Source organism: Lithobates pipiens, unplaced genomic scaffold (genome assembly GCF_037356315.1).
Source record: "Lithobates pipiens isolate NorthernLeopardFrog02 unplaced genomic scaffold, aLitPip1_a1.2 Scaffold_18, whole genome shotgun sequence".
Lineage (NCBI taxonomy): Eukaryota > Metazoa > Chordata > Amphibia > Anura > Ranidae > Lithobates > Lithobates pipiens.
The window spans coordinates 556893557-556920365 of record NW_027507758.1 but is presented as its reverse complement, the minus strand read 5'-3'; the positions used below and the strand labels follow the sequence as shown (position 1 = coordinate 556920365).

General features: G+C 44.0%; 1 protein-coding gene across 1 annotated transcript; it reads left to right on the top strand.

Moving 5' to 3' along the window:
• Positions 1–793: 793 nt before the first annotated feature.
• LOC143990271 (embryonic protein UVS.2-like) lies at positions 794–26809 on the top strand. The gene is made up of 10 exons (XM_077490334.1): positions 794–930; positions 3842–3959; positions 10418–10593; positions 14407–14488; positions 15729–15856; positions 16090–16205; positions 18649–18874; positions 20870–20988; positions 24831–25053; positions 26632–26809. The coding sequence occupies exons 1-10, from the start codon at positions 846–848 to the stop codon at positions 26640–26642; spliced, it is 1284 nt and encodes a 427-aa protein (XP_077346460.1). The 5' UTR covers positions 794–845; the 3' UTR covers positions 26643–26809.

Below are 26809 nucleotides of genomic sequence, written 5' to 3'. Positions count from 1 at the left end.
TATCCCCAGATGCCCAACCCCCCCCCCTTACCCCCACCCCCGTTGTGTTCTGGGAAACACAGTTCCCAGAACACACTGGGGACCAGTGAAGACGTGCAGCGCGACTCACGCATGCGCAGTAGGGAACAGGGCAGTGAAGCCACATCGCTTCACTACCTGATTCCCTGACCGAGTATGACGATGGGGGTAGCCGAGAGAGGAGGGATTGCTCATCATCTGCTGCCGACATCGTGGGCACCCGGGACAGGTAAGTGTCCTTTTATTAAAAGTCAGCAGCTGCAGTATTTGTAGCTGCTGGCTTTCAATAATTTTTATTTAAGATGGAGCTACTCTTTAACAAAGCCAGATATTACCTTGTAAAAGTAGCAGTGAGATTGTTACTGTGCTGTACATAGTCTGTGCAGAAAGCAGGGATGTGGGAGGGGCCCGGCAGGCTCCACCCACTACAGGATGCCTGCAGAAAATGACAGGAGGGGGCAGAGACAAGACCAGTCGCCCTGCAGAAGGAGAGAGAGCAGCAGTGAGCGGTCTTTATTACAGAAAAAGTCTCACGCTATATTCCTGCACAGATCTGGAAAAAATACACAAAGCACACCAAGATACAAGGAAGAATTGACATGACGAATGTATTTGGACAATATATGCTGATCCCAGGTTTCAGCTGTACCTGGGGTTGGCTTTAGTTCTGTCTATCACTTCAGTTTGATAACCTTTTGTGACTGTCGGAAAATTAGTATTGTGCTTTTTTTATTTACCAGTTAGCAATACAAATGTCTTATCTATTTGTAGATAGCAAAGCGCTGCTGCATGAAGGAGACATCGCTGTGAATCTCGGACGCAACGCTATGAAGTGTGATGACAACTCCTGCAGATGGACTAAAAACAGCACTGGATTCGTCAACGTGCCGTACACCCTCTCCTCCTCCTACAGTGAGTATTCTGACTCCTCCCATGATGAAACATCCATCTGCAGTGCTGGGGCCCCTGGGGGCCGTTTCCCAGCAGGACACTATGAGACACTATGAGAATGAAGGTTTTGTCTGCTCTCTGTGCCAGGGTGCAGCGCCTGTAGAAGACAGTAGAGTAGGAGGGGCAACACCTGGATGAAATGTTGTCTATTTTCATGTATTTCCTTTTTTTTTGCAGGCGTGTAATAGAGCAGGGCCCTCTGATTCCTCCTGTATTGTATTCTAACCTTACTCTCTGCCCACACGTTGTAAAGCGATGCGCAGGGCCCTCCTAACCCTCTTGTATTAAATTGTATTGTTGTTGTATTGTCTCACCGTCAGGGGTGGCCCATCCATTAAGGGTGCATGGGGTGGACAATCAGGAAGCGGGTTTTGACACCGGTCACCCAATTGGCTGAAAGGACAGATGGGTGGTTGTTTGCCGCCCCCGCCCCAAAAAAAAAAACACCAGCCGCCACTGCTCCCTTTATATTGTAAAGCACTGGGAAAACTGTTGGCGCTATATAAATTCCCGAATAATAATAATACAGAAAATGTTCCATAGGCTAATTAGTGCATAGAGCTGTTTAGAAAAAAAAACAAACAATAACAAGTGGAAAATAGCTGTGACAAAAAGGGTTATATACTGTATAAAAGGTGATCACAAGACTCTCTGCAGCTCAAACAATATTATTATTATAATACAGGATTTATACAGTGCCAACAGTTTGCGCAGCACTTTACAATATAAAACGAGACAATACAGTAACAAATACAATACAAAAGCGTTAGGAGGGTTCTGCTCCTGGGAGCTTACAATCTAGACATGCACTCATCACTTCCTTCTCTTCAGGGTCCTGTACTCTGCAGTTTAGCCTGTTGTACTACTTATTTCAGTGACAGCTTTGGCTTAGTAATAGCACACTGCCTCCCCTAGCGCATAGTTGATTACATTTACATAATAATAATGGATGTGTATAGTGCCATTTTCTGCCATGCCAAACTACAAAGGGATCAATGTTACAAGAGAGAGTGGGCCAGTATAATACAATACAGGAAATATTCCATAGACTAGTACCTAGAGCTATATAATACAAAATAGCAGCGCTGACCAAAACGTGACCGAATAAATGTAAAAAAAATAAAAAGAAATAAAAAATGCATTAGTCCAAATCAATGGTTGTATATATATATATATATATATATATATATATATATATATATATATATATGACGTAGATAATAAATAAACAGTCCATATATAGCACACTCTTAAGAATAACACCTCTTGACGACAGTGTACCTCCACCACATGAATTATGCACTTACCAGAAAGCAAGCTTTAAGGAACCTGCGGCTAATTACCCAGCCAGGGCCTTTATCCAAAAGGAAGATGGTTATCCCCCACTAGTATTTGGAAGGAGCTTTTAATGAGCACCAAATAGCCTGGAATACTTGAGCATCAGCCACCAAGGAGTAAATTCAGGTATTACCCATAAAATATAAAGAGAGACTCCATAGTGTATACCGTACCACAAAGGATTTAATGGAATAAATAGATTGCACTTACAAATAAGAAGATAAAAACAATCGTCAAAAAACAGCAGGCCAGTAAGCGAACACCAGTCCACTGAGAGATCGCGATGACGTCAGCATGCCTGCCTCCCTACGTGCGTTTCGTCACAATCTGATGTAGTCTCAGGCCGCGTACACACGCGCGGACTGTTGGCCCAACTTTGTCCGTCCAACAGTTTGAGCGAACAGTCCGCTCAAACTTAGCATGGACGGACATGGCCACACACGACGGACGAACAGTTTGCTGAAACCGTGCGCGATGACGTGAACGGCACGTACGACGGGACGAAAAATACGACGTCCTATACACTGCAATGCAACCTTCCGACGTGGAAATCCTTTCTGAGCATGCGCGAGACTTAGTTGGCCGAACAAGCCTACACACGAGCGAACAGTCCGCTGAAACCTTGTTTCAGCGGACAGTTTTTCGGAATTTCCGTAAGACCTTGTTCGGCCAACTGTCCGCTGAAACTGTCCGCTGAAGCCCCACACACGAGCGGACTGTCCGCCCAAACACTGTTCAGCGGACAAGGTTGGGCGAACCGTCCGCGCGTGTGTACGCGGCCTCAGGGATCAGGCGACGCACTGAATCATCGTGCTAAATAGTGCAACAACGGAACCACGCCTCGATGTGAGTTTTGGGAGACGGGAACCTGAACGTCTCTAACACCATAGAGATAATATATAGAAGAAACTTTATTAAAACATTATCTAAGAAACAAACCGCAATCTGACGCGTGGTATGTTTCTTAGATAATGTATTAATAATGTTTCATTGATTGGACTAATTCATTTTTTTATTAATTTATTTTCATTTTTACATTTATTTGGTCACGTTTTGGTCAGCGCTGCTATTTTGTATTATTTTTCTGTTTCTGTGAGTATCTCACGGTTTTAGCATAATTTTTTGTATTTATATAAGTTCGTCAGCGCTGTATTTTTCCACTGTCTTACTAATACCTAGAGCTGTTTTGCAAAATAAAGCAATAACAAGTGGAACATAACTGCGACAAAAAAGGGTGGTATACAGTATGAAGGTGGTCACAAGACTCTTTGCAGTTCAGTACATACACACATTTTTACATGCTTGTCATTCCATATTTTTGATATTGCATTGATTAAATAGATAATTGATGATCAGCCACTAGAGGGCGCAAATGATCTGTTTGCATTCACCCCATACAGCTAGCCTCCCATTAACCACTGGGATGAGATGAATATGGCTGAATCCATGTATATAAAGAGGGTTGTGGGAAAATGCAACTCCAGGTTTATTTCACAAGATGCGCCTAATAAAAGGGGGTCTTCTGGTTCCACAGGTTCCTCCAATATCGCAGTATTCCTTGGTGCCATGCAAGAATTTGAAACTCTCACCTGCGTGCGCTTCATTCCACGCTCTACAGAATCAGACTATGTGCAAATTACGGACGCCGTCGGGTATGTGGAAAATTCTTCTCCAACTACTTGTTTTTATGCAGCTGCCAAAAATGTAAATTTTACTTTCTTGCAACCATTGCAGACGTATTTAGTGGAGATCTCCTGGAATTGGCATGACTCTGCTCTTCCACTTGTATCTCTGTTCTCTTGAAAGTCTTACCAGAGCTTGAGGTCAAGTTGCAGACAGCCTCTGGCACAGAAAACAGTCTTCATAGTGACCTTTAGGCTTATTGCACCAAGAGTTTTGTTTCTAGTGAGACCCTTTTCTAAGGTCTCATTCACATGTCTGGCTGTTGTTGGGCATTTGACAGGTCGTGGTGCCTGCTGCCGTGTCAACCCTCAAAATGCCACCCCCACCGTGCCGCAACCACATGCACTGCACGCGGTTGCAGGGCAGTTGTAACATGGCCCCATTGAATAGGTCATGTTCATCACCAGTACCACTTGTTGAATGTGACATGACATATAACTGCTTACCTACCTGGGCAGTTTTTTTTTTTACTTTTCACATATATGTTAAAATCTGCATTTTTTTTTTTAAAGAAAATTACTTAGAATCACCAAACGTTTTCAGAAAGTGGATGCCCTGGAGAATAAAATGGGAGCTGTTGCAATTTTTTATGATAGTTACTAGGGATGAGCCCCGATACCAAGCTTTTGAGAGAGTATCGGTACTCGCCCAAATGATACCGAAACCAATACTTTGCAGTGCTATTTACGTCAATAAAAAATGAATGGGCGCACATCGCACTGGCAGTCGGCTTCCAAGTTGACTTCACTTCTGCCCTCTATCCACAGTGTCCCAGAACTTCTCCTCCAGCCCTGTATGCACCTCCAGTGGCCCTGATTTGCTACCATTGCTAGACTGGGACACCTATGTAGATTATTTTGCATGTGTCCTGAAACAGTATGTACTGTGAGTTTTAACATTTCTTTAAACTACTTGGAATGGTCAGTGGTGGGTAGTGGGGTCCCACAGGGTTCTTTGCTGGGACCAAGCCTATTTAATTTGTTTATAGAGGACCTGGAGGATGGGGTAAACCGTACAATCTCTGTATTTGTGGACAATACTAAACTAAGCAGGGCAATAACTTCTCCACAGGATGTGGAAACCTTGCAAAAAGATCTTAAAAAAAAAAATAGAGTGGGCAACTACATGGCAAACATGGTTCAATGTAGAAAAATGTAAAATAATACATTTGGGGGAATCTAGGATGGAAAAGGACCTGGGGGTCCTAGTAGATGATAGGCTCAGCAATAGTATGTAATGTCAAGCTGCTGCTAACAAAGCAAACAGAATATTGGCATGCATTAAAAAGGGGATTAATTCCAGAGATAAAGGGATAATTCTCCCGCAATACAAGACTCTGGTCCGGCCTCACCTGGAGTATGCTGTCCTGTTCTGGACACCAGTCCTCAGGAAGGATGTACTAGAAATGGAGCGAGTACAAAGAAGGGCAACAAAGCTAATAAAGGGTCTGGAGGATATTAGTTATGTAGAAAGGTTGCAAGCACTGAACTTATTATCTCTGGAGAAGAGGTGCTTGAGATGGGATATGATTTAAATTTACAAATACCATACTGGTGACCCCACAATAGGGATTAACAAGACTCGTGGCCACTCATTAAAATTAGAAGAAAAGAGGTTTAACCTTAAACTACATAAATGGTTCTTTACTGTAAGAGCGACAAGGATGTGGAATTCCCTTCCACAGGCGGTGGTCTCAGCGGGGAGCATCGATAGTTTTAAGAAATGCACCTGAATGACCACAACATACAGGGATATACAATGTAATACTGACATATAACCACACACATAGCTTGGACTTGATGGACTTGTGTCTTTATGGCACTTTAATCCCTTTCTATATACACACACAGAAGTGGGGGGAAATCGAATGCGATTCTTTGCAGTGTGATTTACAACAATTTTTTTGTATTGACCCAAATCGCACCACAAAGTATTGGGACTCAGTATCGGCGACCGAAAGTATCAGTCCTCGTACTCACCAGTAAAAAACGGTATCAGTGCAACAGTTACCAAAGTTGCACAGCCATTTATCAAATTTTCATTAAAAAAATACCGAAACCAATACTTTGCATCCAGGAGCGTAACTAGAAATCACAGGGCCCCATAGCAAAATGTTGTATGCCCCCCCCCCCCACACACACAAAAAAATAATTAACTAATGCCATTGAACAACAGCTACCACATCCATGTGGCACAGTACCCAGTTCCTGAAGGGAACACATTGCTGACCTCCATGCCTTCTAACCAATTTCTGTTCTGTTATATAAAACAAAATAGTTCAACTCACCATAATGCAAAATCAGTGGAATCCCTGAGCGTGTCACTTGCCATCGTCGCCTGCCAACAGATGCAGGTTTTAACTTGTCACATGTTGCAGAATGTCGCCTGCCACATTTTACGGATTGTCCTCTTGCCACATCCCAGATTGTCACTTGCCACGCATTATGGATTGTCACTTGCCACGTCCTGGATTGTCACTTGCCACACATTAAGGATTGTCACTTATCACATCACCTGCCACACGTTGCGGATTGTCCACTTGCCACGTTGCCTGCCACCAGGTGCAGATTGTCACTTGTCACACGTTGCAGAATGTCACCTGCCACATGTTGCGGATTATCCACTTGCCACATCCCGAATTGTCACTCGCCACACATTACGGATTTTGTTCCTTGCCACGTCCTAGATTGCCACTTGCCACACATTACGGATTGTCACTTGCCACGTCCTAGATTGCCACTCGCCACACATTATGGATTGTCACTTGCCACGTCCTAGATTTTCACTTGCCACACATTATGGATTGTCACTTGCCACGTCCTAGATTGTCACTTGCCACACATTATGGATTGTCACTTGCCACATCCCAGGTTGTCACTTGCCACGTCCCCTGCCAAACATTACGGATTGTCACTTGCCACGTCACTTGCCACACATTACGGATTGTTACTTGCCATGTCACGGATTGTCACTTGCCACGTCACTTGCCACACATTACGGATTGTTACTTGCCATGTCACGGATTTTCACTTGCCACGTCACCTGGCACATATTACGGATTGTCACTTGCCACATCCAGGTTGTCACTTACCACATCACCTGCCACACATTACGGATTGTCACTTGCCATGTCCCAGGTTGTCACTTTCCACGTCACCTGCCACACATTATGGATTGTCACTTGCCACGTCACCTGCCACACATTACGGATTGTCACTTGCCACGTCACGGATTTTCACTTGCCACGTTACAGATTGTCACTTGCCATGTCCCGTTCGTCACTGGCCACGTCTCCTGCCACACATTATGGATTGTCACTTGCTCTGTCACTTTCCTGCTGTGTCACAGAGTCAGGCAGCAGACAGTCAGGCAGCAGAGAGATAATGTCATCTCTCTGCTTCCTGGCTGCCTGCACAGTGAGGGGGAAACTGCACTGCAGGGATGCAGGGTGGGCGCCGGGCAGTGAGAGATGATGTCATCTCTATGGTCCCCCGCCCGTCAGCTCCCTGATTGGCCAGCCCGCTCACGCCCACTCTCTCGCCCGCGGAGCCACCCGCTCTCGCCCGCGGACCGCCCACGGAGCCGCGGGCTGCCCGCTATCACCCACGGAGCCGCCCGCTCTCGCCCGCGGACCACCCGCGGAGCCGCGGGCCGCCCGCTATCACCCACGGAGCCGCGCCACCTGTCCTCACCGGGCCCCACTTGACTGCGGGCCCCATAGCGCCCGCATGTGTTGCTATGGCGGTAGTTCCGCCACTGTTTGCATCAATACAAAATGAATGGGCGCACATCACACTGAAAAGAATCGAATGCGAATTGAACAGGAATGGGGATCCCCCCCCAACTACTGTGTGTGTATATAGAAATGGATTAAAGTGCCATCTAGTGGGCAGTTTAAAAATATTTAAAACTCACAGTACATATCTGGACACATTCAAAATAATCTACATAGGTGTCCCGGTCCTCCGATGGTAACAGTTCAGGGCCACTGGTGCTTACAGGGCTGGAGAAGATGTATAGGCGGTCCGCTTCCAAGCTGACATCACGTCCGCCCTCTAACCATGGTGTTCCGGAACTTCTCCAGCCCTGTGAGCACCTCCAGTGGCCCTGATTTGCTATCATCGGTGGAGCGGGACACCTAAGTATTATTTTGTATGTGTCCGGATATGTACTGTAAGTTTTAACTTTTTTTTTTAAACTGCCCACTTGACCGAAAGTGTCGAGTACTCATACTCACCGGTAAAAAAATGGTATCAGTGCAACCTTGTTACGATAGTTGCGCAGATATTTAGCAAATTTGAAAAAATACACTTAAATGCATTTTAGTGCACTTAAACACAAGATAATATCTATTTTTTTGTAAGAAGTAAAATATGAGACTGTGCCAAGTAAATAGATCCCCAACACGTCGAGATTAAAGATTTCATGTTGCTTGTGAATTGGCGACAAACTACGGTACTTAAATTTGTCTATAGGTGATGCTTTAAAACGATCACGATAACTTATTTTTAAAAATAATAAACATGTTAAATTTACCTGCTCTTTGTAATGGTTTTGCACACAGAGCAGGCCCTATTCTTTTTGGGTCCCCTGCTGGTGGTCCTGACCCCTCCTCCCTATCGAGTGCCCCCAGTAGCAAGCCTCTTGCTATGGAGCCACCTGAGCAGGCTTGCTACCAAGACACGCTCCTGTAAATGGACATTGTCCATTCACATACGGAGCATAGCTCGGCCCCCCCCCCCCCCCCCCCCCGTCCACTCTCTCCTGACTGTGATTGACAGCAGCAAGAGCCAATGAGGGAAGAGAGACACAGTATAGCCTCTGCTCTTGTTCACAAAGTTGGATTAATATTGGGTTTAGATAAGCATTGGGGTGGCTGAAGGGGTAGGTGCACTCAGATTTTTAAAGTTAATGCATAGGTAAAATGCATTAAGTTGAAAAACCTTCTGCCTTTAGAACCACTTTGAAATCCTTTACAGGTTATCAGGAGCTGCACTCTCAGTATATACTCCCTGCATAGGTAAAATGCATTAAAAACCTCAAAGATCCACTTTAAAAGCCTTTACAGGTTATAAGTTAAATATGAGCCCTGGTGCTAGAATAATAAACATGTTAAAACATTCTGTCTGTCAGAAACCATGAAATTAGGCCGCGATCAGAAGTACAGTTAAATCACACTTGTTTAATAATAAAAGTGCAAAGAACAAACAGTCAAAACTGTAAAAAAAAAAAGCCAAAGTTCAGTAACTGGAATGGATAGTCAGCCAAACCAGAAGTCAGGGATCAAAGTAGTGGAACAGCAAGCAGGATCTGGAGCCAAAAGGGATGTCAGCAAAGCAAGCCTTGAACAGGATCATAGGAGATAGTTTCTGTGATGTTGACCAAGGTGAAGGCAGAGAACATCTGGGCTGGACAGCTTAAGGCCCCTTTCACACATGCGGACATTATGTCCGTATTTCATCCATCCGTTTGCGGATGAAATACGGACATACATGCATCCCTATGGGATAGCGGGTGTCTGCAGATGAACATCCGCAGACACCCGCTATTGTCCGCCACCGCTACTGTCCGTTTCTGCAGACGGAGGAAAATCCTATTTTTCTATCCGTCTGCAGAGCGGATCGGATGAACACGGACAGACGCTCCGTGCTCATCCGATCCCCGTAGAGGAGAGCGGAGAGCTGACAGGGCGGTCCCTGCACAGTGTGTGGAGACCGTCCTGTCCGCCGCCGGCTCAGCGGCTCATCACGGGGCGGATCATTACTGATCCGCCCCGTGTGAAAGGGGCCTTAGTAGGCAGGACTGACGAGCAGGATATCATCAACAGCTGAGTAACTGTGGAGAGATAGGAGCTGGCAATTAGCCGACAGCTGAGTGGCCAGCTCAGAGAAGGAAGGCCTGAGCCCAGCCCTGACAGTGTCACACCAAAGTTCATGGTGATAACTCCATTGTGTGGTGCAATCACCATTTACATATGGGTGCCAAACCCATGCACTTTTGCATTTGCATGCAAGCACGGGGGGAGTTTGTGTTTTTTTGTTACTTTATATAAATTAGTTTTTACACTTTTTATCTTTCATCTATCATTATTCCTATCTCAAGGGGTGAACAAGCACCTTGCAATAGCTTTGGGCAGGCACAGGTACAGTACTTTTTAGGGAGACAGGCAGCAGGGGCCTAGTAGACCCCTGCTGTCTCCCTGGCCTTTTAAAGCATCTGAGCTTCCTTGGCTGTACCGGCCAGGCCAGGACCACCAATCCTTGTCGCTTCCTGCTTCATTGTCACAGAGAAGATGGGAGATCATGGCTGCAGCAGCCCTGGCACACACCGTTCCCTACACTTTAACGTGATTGGCTACTTGTTGCAGCACTTGGCGCATTACCCTTTGTGATGACATAATAATATGGTTATCTCCCGTTCCCCACAGATGTTGGTCCTTTGTTGGTAAGCAAGGAGGAAGTCAAATAGTATCGGTGTCGAGCAGCTGCATGGTCCAAGGCTCCATCGAGCATGAGCTGAACCACGCTCTGGGATTCTTCCATGAGCAAAGCAGGAGCGACCGCGACGACTACATTGATATCATATACAGCAACATCATACCAGGTATCCGACTGGGTGATATCATTACACTAAGACAGGGGTAGGCAACCTGGGGCCCTCCAGCTGCAGAACTACAAGTCCCATCATGCCTCTGGGAGAAATTTTAACTGCCAGCCTTGCAAGGCCTCATGGGAAATGTAGTTCCAACAGCTGGAGGGCTACTGGCTGCCTACCCCTGCACTAAGGGATGTATCATTACAAACATTTTCATAGCTGTTTGTCCATAGAAACTGCATGTAAATTATTTCTGTGTGAATGTGGGAAAATCAAATGTTCTCAGGCTACCTACTGTATATTCTCAGCGGATCAAATGAGTGAATGAGGAAAATACTAAATTGTAGCCAAAAGATGGCACGGAATATCATAGGAAATAAATATGGTCATCAGCGCCAACCAGTGGCCATACTGCAGTATTCTTCTCATTTACATATTTAGTCTACAGAGACTATAGCCTGAGAACATAGTTGCACAAAAGGAATTTACATACAGTTTTGATGGAGTATAAGCTATGCAGTTTTTTTTTATAAATAGAAGTATATTATATGTGTAATTTGGGCGGCCGGTTCCCACCCTAAATCACACAGGAATTCATTCTGCATTCCTGTTCAACTCAGTGCAATGCAATTTTTCAAATTAATGGCCTGATATCGCACTACTTTTCAAAAATGCACTGCACCAAATTGCATGGTAGCGCGATATCATGTGATCTGCCGCAGCAAGCGCAATTTGAGTTTGGGGTTTCATTAAGAATATATTGATACCCACAACAGTGCATTTTGAAGGCAGTGTGGGAAACGCGCGTGGAACGTGGGTTTCCCACACTGCATTCTGGTGTGAACAAGCCCTTACAACATATTTTAGATCATAAAGTGCAAATTCTCCTTTTCATACATCTAGTGTGTGAAAAGTTATGTTTTTGGCTACTACCCGGAAGCAAGACGGGTGAAGATGGAATTGGCTTCCAGCGATCGCATCGCTGGAATGCTTCATTTTCAGGTAAGATTCACATAATGTGTTAGTATGTGATGCATACTAGCACATTATAACATTACCTTGTAGGTAAGGAAAAAAAAAAACAGCCAGCGGTTTTCAACCGCTTTAAAGTGGAGTTCCACACAAAAATGGAACTTCCGCTTTAAAGGAAGGTGACCTCCTGACATGCCACATTTGGCATGTCATTTTTTTGGGGGGAGGAGCGGAAACCCTCTTTTTAGAGGGTTCCAGCTCCCACTTCCTCTCGGGGCTCTGTGGTGCCGGTCAGTCAGTTCACTTTTCCCCCCTCCCTCTTGGAAATCATCTGGGACATGTCACAGGTCCCAAATGACTGCCCGGCCAGTCACAGCGCGCCGTGTGGCTCACGCATGCGCAGTACGTGACAATGCTGGTGTCGCAGAGAGGAGGAGGAGACAAGCAGATCTTCTGTCAATTTTTAAAAAATCAAGTCAGCTGCAACAAATACTGTAGCTACTGACTTTTAATAAAGAGACACCTGTCCAGGTTTCCAGCGCTGTCCTCACCTAGGCTGGCTCTTCAGGTCCCCAACACCAGCTGTGACTTCCTGCAGCTTCAAAGCTAGATCCCCACTGAGCATGCGCAAGCTGCACTGTGCTGTGTCAATGGTCTCATAGCCTCTTCAGAGCTGTGAACTGTGGAAGAGGGTGTAGGTACCTGCAGAAATAGGTACTTGCTCCCTAAAAAGTGCCCAAGGTGAAGAGGTGAATCAGTGGGACTTATTGGTGAAAATTCTGCTTTGGAGCGGAAATCAAGCCTACAATTTGTAGGCCACATTGGAGCACTTTCAGGGGCGTTTGACTTTTTTCTGCCCAAAAAAAAATAGCCTATGTGTCCATGCAGACATAGGCATTTAGAGACAGAAAGAAAACATCACTTGTGCATTCAGAAGCAGTACATTTGACTTGAAAAAAACTACAAAAGCACATTAACAATAGACACATTCGCGAGGAGTGTTTTAGCATTATCTGTGCCCCTTTCGGATGATCTTGTGCTGGAATATTTTTTTCAGTATCGGGCCCATGTTCTTCTGCCTTGGCTCAAGTCTGGGCCAGCCGCCTACCTGCTCATCTCCTTGCCTTACCTGGCAGAGTGATCTTCCTCCACTCCCAACCCAGTAGTAGCCGGGGCCTGAAGAGTAAGACTTAACAGGCTGTGAGGCAGGGGGCGGCACCGATGGGCAGAGAGTCGATCATTGCCGCCATTACTAGTAAAAAAAAAAAAAATATGTCCCCGGATTTCATTTTAAAAATCTGGTCACCTTACTTTAGGTGCATTTTTTTTTTATGCTGCTTTTCCCTCAGCAGGAGCAAAAGCATTCAAAAGAGCCAAGCAGACGCTCTGTGTGCACGAGGCCTTCATGTTTTGGGTGGAGTGTGGAAGGGTTGGAATGTCAGTTGGGTTTTTATAGCTATGCCTGGGGAGATTTCCCTTCTCCTCCTGTCTCAGTGACTACAAAGGAAATGGGTAGAATTTTCCCCATTGGTACAAGAAAAAAAAAAAAAGAAGAAAACCGTGGCTCAGTGATATTTTTTAACTCCTTTGTTCGAAAGATGCTAGTTTGCGGTCAAGGACTCATACACACTGGGCATTTAGCCATGGGCAGAGGGCATAGGGGCATCGTCCAGCCTGGCTTCCTGCAGCCTGTCAAAAATCTGACTGCTGCTGGACCATGCGCCTAGCAATATGTACTTTTGGGGCAGTATGTGCCCAGGGATGAATGCCCACCATGCAAGCAGTCTGCGTTCAAGGCATTCATCCCTGGGCACATACTGCCCCAAAAGTACATATTGCTAGGCGCATGGTCCAGCAGCAGTCAGATTTTTGCTAGGCGCATGATCCAGCAGCAGTCAGAAGTATCGCTAATGGCGGCTGGTGCTCAAAATTTCAGGGGGGCAACACAAACCAACATCAGTCCCCTGCCACACACACAAGAGCCGAATAGCGACTAACACCCTCCACAGGAGAAAAGCGGCAGCGATAAGCTAACATAACACACCCCCAACCCTGTAGTGGGAGCAAAATGGTGGTGATAGCCCACCACCCAGCCACCCCCCACCACGGGTCACTAACTGCGGCAATCACCTGACACCCCCGCCGGGGGAACACTGTGAATGCTGCCTTACTTTATGCAGGGGGAAGGAAGAACGGGGCAAACAGAGGGACATCCACCTTGTGGCCACACAGGAACAGGAAGTGTGTCCTGAAATACCATTGGCCAGGGAGTCCTGATTAGCCAGGAGGAGGATCAGTATGACAATAGTATCATTCGCTATTGCCACACAACTGGGTGGGATTAGGGCGCAGTGCTCTGTGCCCCCAACCCACTTTTTTTTAAGCCTATTAGAGCCTCTCTGGCTCTAATCAAGTACCCCCCCCCCCCCCCCCATTGGAATCCATAGTCCGGCACCCTGTATGTAGATCAGGGGGCCAGATGCATGGATAGGGGGGCGGCCTTATGGAGCGGCTGCCACTGAGTACCGCTGAGGTCACTGCCCAGCCACATCCCATCTGACAAACTCTCAGAGTCTAGGCTGGATGGTGCGCCTCTGCCCTTCGCTTAATGCTAAATGCCCAGTGTGCATGAGGCCTAATACTATTTAAGTCACTGATCCTGAACAAGCATGCAGCAAGTGATGTAAAGATTTCTGACACTATGTTTGATTTATGTCTTTGAACACTGGATCATCATGGCAGCCAGGCAACTAGCATTTTTAGGATGTGAGCAAAGAAAGCCAGCCCATTTCTTTTTATTAGAATCAAATTGCTATATAATATTTCTGCTGCAAATTTTGCCTCCTTCAGGGACCGAGACCAATTTTCAGAAGTTCGACACATTGAATCAAGGCATAGAATACGACTACGGCTCCGTCATGCATTATCCAAGGTACAAATGGTTACATTTCATAGAAATATCAAAGGACTTTCACTTGCCACTTTGCATTGGCCAGAAACACAGTTTTATTAAACTGCTGCGATATCCTTGTAGGTGGCACAGTCAGATCTATTAAAGTGGCAACATTCACTGATCCTGATTCATCGAGCTCCAACAGACACCTTAAAGTTTATTTAGACCAAAAACTTAATATATTGCAGATTATCAGTCATCAAATGCATTTTTTTTTTTTTTGGATTATTCCTTTATTTTCACCTGGTGATCCTGCCAGTGACACGCTTCCTGACAATCAGGGCTGGGACAAGGGGTGGGCAGGAGGGACTGTTGCCCTGGGCACTCTGGTATCATGTAAGGTGAGGAGGGGTGCCGCAAGGAGATTGGTGGGGAGGGGATTTGTGTTGGAGGGGGAATTTGGGGGGTGGCAGGGGGTAAATATTGTCCTAGGGTGGAACATTTTGGAGAGGGGGGGGTGCTAAGAGTGATGATTTGTGTTGGGAGGAGGGGATGGAAGGAAAAAGATTTCTCCTAGGATGCTGGATTAAGGGAGATTTTGTGCTGAGAGGGGATTTTAAGTGGGAGAAAAATGTGTACTAGGAGGGGATATTTTAGGGGTAGAGTACTAGAAGGGATGAATTTTTTAATTTGGGGGGGGGGGGCATTTGGGAGATGGGCGGGGCAAAGATTTGTGCTAGGAAGAAGGGATAGGGAGACTTTGTGCTGGGAGGGGCGATTTGAAGTGTGTGTGGGGGGGGGGTGTGCTAGGTTGAGAAATTTTAGGGGTAGAGGATATGCGCTAGGAGGGGTGATTTTTTTTATGGGGGGGGCATTTGAGCCAGGAGGAATTGGAAGGTGGAGGGCAAAGATTGGTGCTGAGAGGGAGATTTCAACAGGGGGGGCAGACTTGTACTGGGAGGAGGGTGAATTTATGCTTATGGGGGTAAGCATGCAGATTAATGCTCATAGTCTTTGTGGGGGGGGGGATTTTTGCTCAAACATAATGCTCATTCATCTTGAAGGGGGGGGCGCAGTTTGGCAGGTTCGCCATGGGCTCTAGATAACCTTGCCCGGCACTGGTGACAACGCTCAATCACTGCACTGTCTGTATAGAGGAGGAGTTGTCAACCGAGGGTGGCACCTGAAAAGCTTTTCTTTTACCTAGAGGACCCCCTTTTAGATAAAGCCATGATAATGGAAGAGTGTGTGTAAAATATATAATTGTATTTGTTTCTAGGTCTGCTTTCTCCAAGGATGGCATCTCTGCCACCATTGTCCCGAAACCAAATGCCTCTATCGCCATCGGACAGCGCTATGGACTCAGCAACTTGGATGTTGCCAAAATTAACAAGTTATATGATTGCGGTAAGTTATATGATTGCGGTAAGAACGTGGAATTCATAGAGCTTTACAAATCAGGGTAGTCACTATTTTTCCATTAAATATTCCTTAAGTGAACCCGGAGCATAAGAAAAAAAAAATCCAATCATACCTCTGTATGTGAATGGCCTGATTCTTTGATTCTTGCTATTGCCGATGTGCTGCTCTGTCTTGCTTTTTATACTGACAACCACTTTCTAACCATGTAACTTTTGTAGGTCTCTGCCGAACATTGCTGTCCAATCCTTCAGGATCCCTAACGTCTTCCAACTACCCCAATAATTATCCCTCTGCCAGCAGCTGCTTGTGGCTCATTCGTGTTCCATCAAACCAGGTAAGGCCACAATTCAGAGTATCAAAGGGTTAAAAAGTTATTACTTACAGTGAACTAAACTCATTCAGGGCCAGTTCACAGCAGAACGTGGTGCGGGAAACCTGCATTGCGTGTGCGTTTTCCCACACCGCGTTCAAAACGCACTGCAGTTACCTTCTGCAGCAGGTGTCAGTGTTAGGTTAACGACACCCCAAACACAACTCGCAAGTGCAGTGCAGTGCGTTTCTCTGCACTGGGTTGCGTTGTACAGTAGTACCATGCAATCTGGTTGCTGTGCACTTTCTAAAGTAGTGCATGTCGTATGTTTGGTGCGGTCTGGCACCCATTCAAATGAATCGTCCCTGTGCGATTCATGGTTTGAACCGCCCCTTAATCAGCATGAACTATTTTTCATCCTTTTGCTGCTAGCATTACTAAACAGATAGGAAGGAATATTAGAATTACTTATTTTGTACTTTTTTTGTGTTTCTTGTTTCTGGCCTAGTCCAAAATTATGTCATAAATCCCAGGAGTCTTCATGGGCATTTATTTTTCTTTTACCTGGAGAAGGGGCTTTCCCAGCTAAGCACACCCTAATTCCTGCATGCCTGAGCTAAGGGCAGATGGATTTCAGGTAGTAAATGCTACATGAATCATCTGCCCTTACTCAAGATTGCCACAGCTAGAAATGACAGGGAGGTGTTTTTTTAAAGGGATTTCTCAACAAAATAAATCACAGAGAGATGTCTGGGTGAGTTTTCTGTAAATATTAAAAATGAATGAAATAGCGTTTTTCCGTTTGTGGAGCTCAGATGCACTCAAGTTCCACTTTAACCACTTTAACCACTTGCCCACCATGCTACAGGCGAACGACGGCTACAGCACAGTTGTCCAGATCTGGGAGAGCATCTACTGATATCCTGTGTGATGTCGTCTATCAGTGCCCTTCAGTGCCACCTATCAGTGCTGCCTCATCAGCACACATCTGTCTGTGAAGGAGAAAAATTACCTGTTTGCAAAATTTTATAACAGAAAGAAAAATGTGTTTTTATTCTTTCCAAATTTTTGGTCTTTTTTTCTGTTTGTTTAGCAAAGAAACAAAACAAAAAAAAAAACAGTGGTGATTAACCACTTCAGGTCCTGCCCATAGTCAAATGATGTCTGCAGGAGGAACCTCCCATCCTGGGCGGGCGCCATATGATGTCCTGGGCTTCCCGGCTGTCTGGGGGGAGGGGGGGCGCACCACGTCCCTCGGGAGTCGATGTGCGTGCCTGGCGGCCGCAATGTCTACCGGGCACCCGCGATTGGCTGGTAACAGAGCCGGGGAATCGATCTGTGTGGACGAACACATATATCCATGTCCTGTCAGGCGAGAGGAGAGAACGATCATGTGTTTCGTGTACAGAGGAACACCGATCGATCTCCTCCACACTTGTGAGTCCCCTCCCCCTACAGTTAGAATCACTCCCTAGGTAACACAGTTAACCCCTTGATCGCCCCCTAGTGTTAACCCCTTCCCTGCCAGTGACATTTACACAGTAATCAATGCATTTTTATTGCACTGATCACTGTATAATTGTCAGTGGTCCCACAATGGTGTCAAAAGTGTCCAATATGTTTGCTGCAATGTCACAGTTACGATAAAAATCGCAGATCGCCGCCATTACTAGTAAAAAAAAAATAATAATAATAGTAAAAATGCCATAAAACTATCCTCAATATTGTAGACACTATAACTTTTGCGCAAACCAATCAATATAGGCTTATTGCAATTTTTTTTTTTTTACTGAAAATATGTAAAAATACATATCGGCCTAAGCCTTTTTTAAATTGGGATATTTATTATAGCAAAAAGTAAAAAATATTGGGGGTTATTTACAAAAGGCAAATCCACTTTGCACTGAAAGTGCACTTGGAAGTGCAGTTGCTCTAAATCTAAGGGGTAGATCTGAAATGAGTGGAAGCTCTGCTGATTTTACCATCCAATCATGTGCAAGCTAAAATGCTGTTTTTTATTTTCCTTGCATGTCCCCCTCGGATCTACAGCGATTTTACTTCCAAGTGCACTTGCAGTGCAAAGTGGATTTTCCTTTAGTAAATAACCTCCATTGTGTTTTTTTTTTTTTTTTCAAACCCATCGCTCTTCTTTTGTTTATAGTGCAAAAAATAAAAACTGCAGATGATCAAATACCACCAAAAGAAAGCTCTATTTGTGGGGAAAAAAATCTAAAAATTATATAATATATATATATAATAAATTTGAGTACAGTGTAGCATGACCGCGCAATTTTTATTCAAAATCTGACAGTGCTAAAAACTAAAATTGGCCTGGGCAGGAAGGGGCTGAAAATGCTCTGTATTGAAGTGGTTAAATATCACCATAAGAAAGCTCTATTTGTGTGCCCGGTAGGCAAGTGGTTACCAGAGAGACGCCCCTCTTGCTGACATCTCCCTTTTCCTCTAGATCTTCCTGCAATTTCTTGCCTTTGATGTCCAGAACTCGGCACACTGTGCTTCTGATTACCTGAGGATCTACGATGGGCCCACCACGTCCTCCCCGGTGTTATTGGACAGAGCCTGTGGAGTCGGCCAGCTACCCCCTATGGTCTCCACAACCAATAAAATGCTCCTTGAATTTGTCAGCGACAACAGTACCGTGGCCACTGGGTTCAAGGCTTCATACAGCACTGGTAAGGGTGCACACAACAGAGCCGAAACCTTACCCCATTTTTATGATATGATGTTCTGAAAAAAAAATTCCTAAAATGTGATTAAAAAAAAGAGAACCTTTAGGGCTCATTCATACAAACCTTGCAAAGCAGTCTGCATTCGGATCGCTGTTCAGAGAGCATTTGACAGGCGGCGAGGAGGCGTTGTATCATCGTATCACCTTCTTACTGCCTGCTTTAACCCTTTTAACCCTGTAACCGCTTGACGGAGTCACCCTTGGCGTGTGCTACGCCCACCAAAAGCAACAGGGGTATAATTCCTGCCACAGCTGCAAAGCATGTGTACAACCCCGGCCTCTGCAGCTAAAGGGGGTGAGGTTGGGGAAGCGATACAAATGCAGCTTAACTGCGTGGCGTTACCACCTCACAGCCGCTATTATGAACAAGCACCTTGCTGAGAGCTTTACAAAGGCTTCCATTGCATAGCTCCCTATGAGATGCTAGTTGTCACCGTCCTGGCCACTGGTGTCACTGGCAGGGATAAACAGGCAGATCTGAAGCAGCAGAATGAAGTCAGGGCACCTAAGTATATACTTATTCCATATCAGTGACTCAGAAATACTGCCATGGAATCAGATCAGCCAGGAAACTAGCAGCAGCAGTGACCAGTATATTATATCAGTATGGTCTCATGCACACAGAACATTTTTTTCCCTCTCTAAGATGCTTTTGCTCTAGAAAAGGAAAACGCAGCTTAAAAAGGCTCCTAAAGCCACATTTTTCCATAAATGCATGCGTATTTGCGCTCTTTGGCGTCAATGCATTCTATTGGCCAGAATATTAATCTATTCTGGCCATTAAAATGCATTAATGCAAACGTGCCTAAATGAATTTCGCCTTAATGTGCGTTTATGGATGTTTGCCTCTTTTTCTGTCCAAAATTACCAACTTCTGAGCATGCAAGTAATGGGGGGTCTGCCTCTAAATGCTCCTGTTAAACAGATTAGATTAGAAACAGAGTAGATTAATCAAAATTTAGCCCATCCTTGCTGAACTGGCCAAATTTCAATCCAACTTTGGCCAGCTTGGACAAATATAGAGAAATCTTTTCAGCAGGATTCAGAACATAGACAGCAATAAAAACCTGACACGCGTTCTAACCCTTTACTGGTCAACTCTTTGGCTGAAGGCTGCATGTCCTTATATCCATTTCGGTAATCTACTGACATAAGTGCACGCTATAATGTCAATCGAGATCTGTCTTCTTTTTTCTTTTTTTAAGATATATTTTTTGAGTTTTTCCACAAAAATACATAAAAAACAGCCGAAAAAAGAGGAAAAAAAAAGGGATCTACATTCCAATTAGTGACCATGCAGGGTCACACAAATAAAGGACTGTTAATATGTGATAATGGGACAACAGATAATTAAACATGTAACAGGGTTACACACTCCAATTCAAAATTCCATGGTAAATATAGACAACAATGAACAAATGTTAAAGTGATTGTAAAGCTTTTATTTTTTCATTAAAATAATAACCATGTTATACCATATTTATAGGTGTATAACACGCACCTTAATTTTAAGAGGGAGGTTTCAGGAAAAAAATCTTACATTTTAAATAAAGAACTTTGAGGCAAAATAAGGGTCAGTGCTCATCATTGCAGTCTGATCAGTGCCCATCTGCAGCCTCGCTAATGCCCATCAGCAGCCTCGTATTGCCCATAATTGCAGCCTCACCAGTGCCCATCTGCAGCCTCCCCAGTGCCGTATTAGAGAGAGCCAGATCTCCTGTGTACTCAGTTCGCAGTTACGCCCTGCCCCCCTCCTATGATGGACATCTGTCCAATGCGGTAATTTTTTGGAATGTCTGAAATGTCTTTACCAAGGCTGCTGTATATTTCAGTGGGTTATGACTGCAAAAATATCTTTCATTTGTTTCTATCACTTATTTGTTAAATTGTTTTGGTTTGGTTGGATTGCATTTCAGTAATTTTACTTTCCTTATTTTAGTGACCTGTGGCTCAGTGCTGAGCAACCCAACGGGCACATTCTCTACTCCCAACTACCCCTCTGCCTATCCTGCCTATATGGACTGTACCTGGGTAGTGACGGCCCCGATTGGTTATCAAGTGAGTACCCAAAATGACACGTTATAGAAACCCTAACAATGTACTTTTTCAATTTGGTCTTATTTGGTGTGGATCTGGTGATGAGCTTTCTGTAGCATGAGAGACCTTGCATTAAAACGTTCGAGAGTTCCACCCATTTTTTCATGATCATTGCAAGACAATGCCCCCCCCCCCCCCCCCCCGCAGAACAGTACATAATGTAGAGCAGCACAATTCTGGCTAAAATTAGAATCTTGATTTTTTTTTGCTTAGAATAAAGATCACGATTCTCATGGCGTAACATCTTTCACATTATACAGAAAAAATTGAGCTAACTTTACTGTTTCATATTTTTAAATTCATTAAAGTGTTTTTTTCCCCAAAAAATTGCTTTTGAAAGAGTGCTGCGCGAATGCAGTGTGACCTAAAATATTGCAACAACCGCCATTTTATTCTCTAGGGTCTCTGCTAAAAAAAAAAAAAAAAAAAAAAAAAAAAAATCGGGGAAATGCTGTTTTAAGATCGCGAGGGGGTTGAAACGCAATCTCGATTCTTTAATGATTAATCATGCAGCTCTAATGCAATGGCAATGATTTTTATTTTATTTTATTGCTAAATATCTTCTTCTTCTCTGTGCAGTCTGCACTTCCTGTCCCGGCCGCCTCTGTGATTTTTGTCAGTAGACACTTCCCTAGGACTCCTGGGATAACGCCATCATCTATCCCAGAAGTCCTAAGAATGGCTAAAAATTTTATATTGCGGTATTTCGAGACCGAAAGTTCTGGGTTTATGGACAGGTTTCCATAACAACGGGGCTGGAAATTCTGCCGATGCCAACATTGTTATGGCAGCCTGTAAACAGCATGCTGCACCACGCAGCGTCCTTACTGCGCAGGCGTGAGCCAGCTTCTCAGAATGCCGGAAGCAAATAGGAACTGGCTTCAGATGCCCACATCATAATTGGTCACTGCCTGCCTTCTGGGATCCTGTGGATAATGACAAATTGGTAAGTAAGAAGAAGGTTTACACTTACAGCAGTAACCTAATTATATAGTGCAACTAACAAGAATCATGGTGTGCTTTTTTTTAAAAATTGTCAAGGAGGCTGGAACTCCTCTTTAAATGTGTATTTTATATTTAGGGTTTTTGCAAAAAACATGAAAACATGCAAAAGAACTGTAAAACTTGCAAACCTAAATATTAAGTTTGCGATTTGGATGTGTTATAATCCGCATTAAATTCGCATGACATGTAAATGGGACCGGCTCTCAATGGAGCCGGTTCACACATGTCCAGGACGGCCGCGGTGCAGTTTCAGAAAGGGTCCTGTGCGTTTTTAAGGTGTGAATTCAGCCTAAGGATAGATATAGATGTGCATCTAAACCTCCCTTTCCTCTGGAGCCCAATCTGTGTTTAGATTGCTATTCAGAAGTGATGCGACGCCTCCTCAGTGTCTGTTTTAACCCCATTATTTCTAAATAATGCACCTCAACCACATGCATTACGGGGCGCTGGTGGCGCTTCCCCCATTTCCTTGAGTATGTTGCATTTGGTGAGCTTGTCACCCGCTAATTGCTGCATGTCCGGTAAACTTTGCTGTGGGTGCAAAACATTGGGATGGCGGCATGTAAACACCCCCCGCCTCCTGCCTATTGAAGCTTAAGGGGGATGTGTGCTTGTCGTGTGGCAAAAACATGGCTCAACCACACATTTTTCCCATCCCCAACTGCATGTCTAAAGGAGGCCTAATGAAAATAAACTATACTTAAAAACACTATACTTTTCCGATAATACCATTTTTCCGTTAATGTAGATCTATCTAATCTTAAATCTTTAAAGGGTGACAGTTGCTGCAGGATTCTGGGTTTTATCCAAAATTGGATATCTGCTGGGCAGTGGGGACACATAACCTCAGCCAAGATGAAACCTACAGCAGGCCAATGATCAGTTTATACATACATAATACATCATCTTTAAATTTAAAGAATGGCATCCCACTCAACATAGGAGGGCATCTGTGGAAGAAATGAGCAGGTCTGTCACAAGGCTACAGAGTATAGTATAGTAATAAACAGGCTCCTGGTTTATAATTTAACTTTTACATGAGAGCTTTATTTAGGTAACATTATGCTCTATTTATTACAATTGTTGTATTAAAACAATATGATATAATCTGGAATTACATTTTAATAGATTTGTAGAAGCAGACAAAAATCGGTTCCTAAACAACTTACAGAGAACCTTCTTTCAGTAGGCGATTGGTGAGCCTTGTGTCATCATAAGATATCCTGTTCCATCGTGTCCTTCAAAGGAAGGAGTGTAGAGCAACCATTCTCAACTAGGATTCCTTCAGACGTTGCTAGGGGTTCATTGAACAATAAACAGCTTATGCCTCTTGGATGAGTACCGTATATATACTCAAGTATAAGCCAAGGCACCTACTTTTATCACAAAAAACTGGGAAAACTTATTGAATTGAGTATAAGCCTAGGGTGAGAAATGCGCAGCTACTGTAAGTGGAAAAGAGGGTCAACAATGCCCATTTGCAGCCTCACTGTGCCCATTTGCAGCCATAGGTCCCACAAACTTCAAACTCAGCAGTTAAGGGTTCCTTGATGCCCCCTATCTGCAGCCAAAATTTGGGGTCTCTGGACCCAAAGGGCTCAGAAATTACATGCTGCAGATGGGAACAGTTGACTGACTTTGTGGTCCCGTATCTCAAGGTCATTTGGTGCTAGGAACCCCAAATGTGATGTGCAAACACAGTAGAACTAGCAATACAACATATCCATATCCTAGCACCAAGTGGTCCTGACATACGGGGCTCCAAAATGTCAAGCACTTTTCTGCAGCAGAGAATTACATTTTGCAAACCAACTTTGGGGTCCCGTATCTCGGGGCCACTTGGTGCTGGATATGCTGTAGTGCTACTTCCACTGTGTTTACACACCAAATTTGGGGTTCCTAGAGATACAGGGCCCCAAATTCTCTGCTGCAGAAAAGTGCTTGACTCAAATATAAGCCGGGGGGGGGGGGGGCATTTTCAGCACAAAAAATGTGCTGAAAAACTTGGCTTATACTCGAGTATATACGGTAACTATTGACACCAGTGATCTTTTTAGCTATTGGTCAGGGGTAGCTTTTTCCTAATGACCACCAACGTAAGGAGCATTTTTCTCATTGACCACCAATGTAAGAAGCATTCTTCCTACTGACCACCAATGTAAGGAGAATTCTTACTGGCTAACAGTGTAAGGCAAATTCATCATATTGACCCCCCATGTAAGGGGAATTCTTCCCACTGGCCACCAATGTAAGAAGCATTTTTCCCATTGACCACCAATGTAGGGAGTATTCTTCCAATTGACCTGCAATGTCAGGAGCACTCTTCTTGGTGACCACCCACACTAATGTACCATGAGCTGCAGATATAGTAATTATTAGTAGGGGTTCCCTGGGGGTAGAAAGATATTCCTCCATGTTAAAAAGGTTAAGAGAGTGTTGTACAGGAAAGTATGCTAAAGAGAAACACAGATGGGTCAAATGGGATGGTGGATGTGGATAAATGTATTTCTGTAATATATATTTGGAACTGAAAGGATTGTTAGCAAAATAGATGGTAAACTATGTATTGCTTTATGGACTAGATAGGGACTTTGGGGCTATCCAAATATGCCCATAGATGTGACAGCTGGCACAAGGATTGTTCAGCCAAGCATACATACCTATGCGAATCTTAAAAGAATGGCACAGACTGGTCAGAAAAAAACAACTTAGTTGATCCATTTTTCACTTGAAATTATCTAGGGAAGTCCACCCAGAGTGCAATTGTCCAATAATCTTATGTTTTAATTCCATTACAGGTCTCTGTAAATGTGACAGACTTCAACGTGGAGTACAAGAACACCTGCAGTTTTGACTATATGCTTGTTTTCAATGGACCAAAGACCACCTCCCCATTGATGGGAAAATTTTGCGGAAAAATCACCATACCTACCTTAACCTCCACAGAAAATACCCTTGTTTTTCAGTTCCACAGTGATGAGTCCATTCAGCTCAACGGGTTCTTCGCCAAATATGCCTTTGGTAAGTATACTGGAAAGGTTTTTTGAGACAGGAGACACATCTAACGCTGGGTATTTTATCCTTTGGTAGTAAAACAAAGAGATTATAATTAAAGGCTAAGGCCAGCTAAAGCCTTTTATATTATTTTGGAAAGAGTGGTGGTGTAGTTGCTCTCAGTGTCCCCATTGGGGAGATTTTCCCTCTTCATATCAGGACATGAAATGATGATTCAGCAAAAGAACAAGCAGTACTAGGGGCCCTGTATGTAGATAGCATACTAGTACAACATAAAGGGGTTGATTTACAAAAGACATTTAGGCTGTTCACTTTTAAAGTGAAGTTGCACTTTGCCTATTTGCCTTTAGTAAATCAGCCTTAAAGCGTGACCGATTGAAGTGTGTGTAAATCCTAACAAGCAGCGACTCTGATTTTCTCCCTTTTGGTCTGTTAAATATTCCATACCAACCATTCTTTTTGAAAAAGTTCCTGATGATTCTGCCATAATTTCTTGGCAGCTGATAACTTCCTTTAGAACAGCTATTTTCAAACAGGATTTCATGGAACCCTTGGGTTCCATTACCAGACGTTTCTAGAGGTTCCTTGAGCTGTGGCTGGTTGACCTCCTATTTGATGATGCCTCCATAGTTCTGGGGTCAGTGCTACTTGGCAGTACCAGCTGCAGGATACCAATGATCTTTTTAACTTTCTGTAAGCGGGCATTCTAACCACTTCTGTAAGGAATATTCTTTCCATTGATCACCAATTTAAGAGCCATTTTTACCACTCACCCTCAAAGAACTGATTTTAGCAAGGGTTCCCCCAAGACCTAAAAATTTATTCAAAAGGTTCCTCAAAAGGTTGAGCTCTAGACTTTGCCTGTGTGCAGTCTCCTGAGTTGCATTGTTCCCATTTATCTTTATAGACTTCAGAACCTCCTTCGGCAGCCATTCACAACTCTATAGGTTGGTAGGGGTTCATTGAGCTGTGAGTGATTGGGCCCCCTTTTGATGGTCCTTGCATCATTCTGAAGCCAATGCCATTTTGGCATGACATCAGTGATGTTTTAATCTGTAAGAGTGCCTGCAAATTTATTTCAAGGGTTACTCCTGATTAAAAAGGTTGAGAAAGGCTGCTCTACGCTATGGAGAAGGGGAGTTTCTGAAGTGCCACCATAAGGTGACACTGCTTCTCCTCCATAATTACAATATGCTAAGCGAATGTTGTCGTGCAAGGACAGGAAGTGTGTTCCAGGCAGACTCACTAGGTGAAAATAAAGCGGGAAAAAATCCTAAAAAAGAAAACCAATGCAGCCATCACATCTAAGGACTAGGAAGCTACAATATATAATTGTGTTCCTGGATTTGGATAGGCTTTAATTTATTCATTGCGTAGGCATCTTTCATGCCTTAGAGCTGTGGTACAATTCTAGATGTCAGCAGAGGAAGCTATAGGTGAAATTAGAGGTTACAGCTCCGAGTCTAAGTAAACCCTGTGGGATCCGCTATTGAGCAATAAACACCTGTTCATATCGGGAACCCCTTCTTGCTTTTATTTAAAATTTGATCAATACTCTAATCCTTTTATATGTTTTCTTTCTAGTGAAACAATAATAAGAGGAGGAAGCCAAATCTATAAGAGAAGATATACAGCAATTCAAGTTTTGGTTTATTTGTTATTTATACATGCCTACTCTTGGTTGTGTCCGCATGTTGATAAGGAAATAAATTGTATTGTGATTTTTAAGTGATTTAATAAAGACTAATAATTAAAAACCATA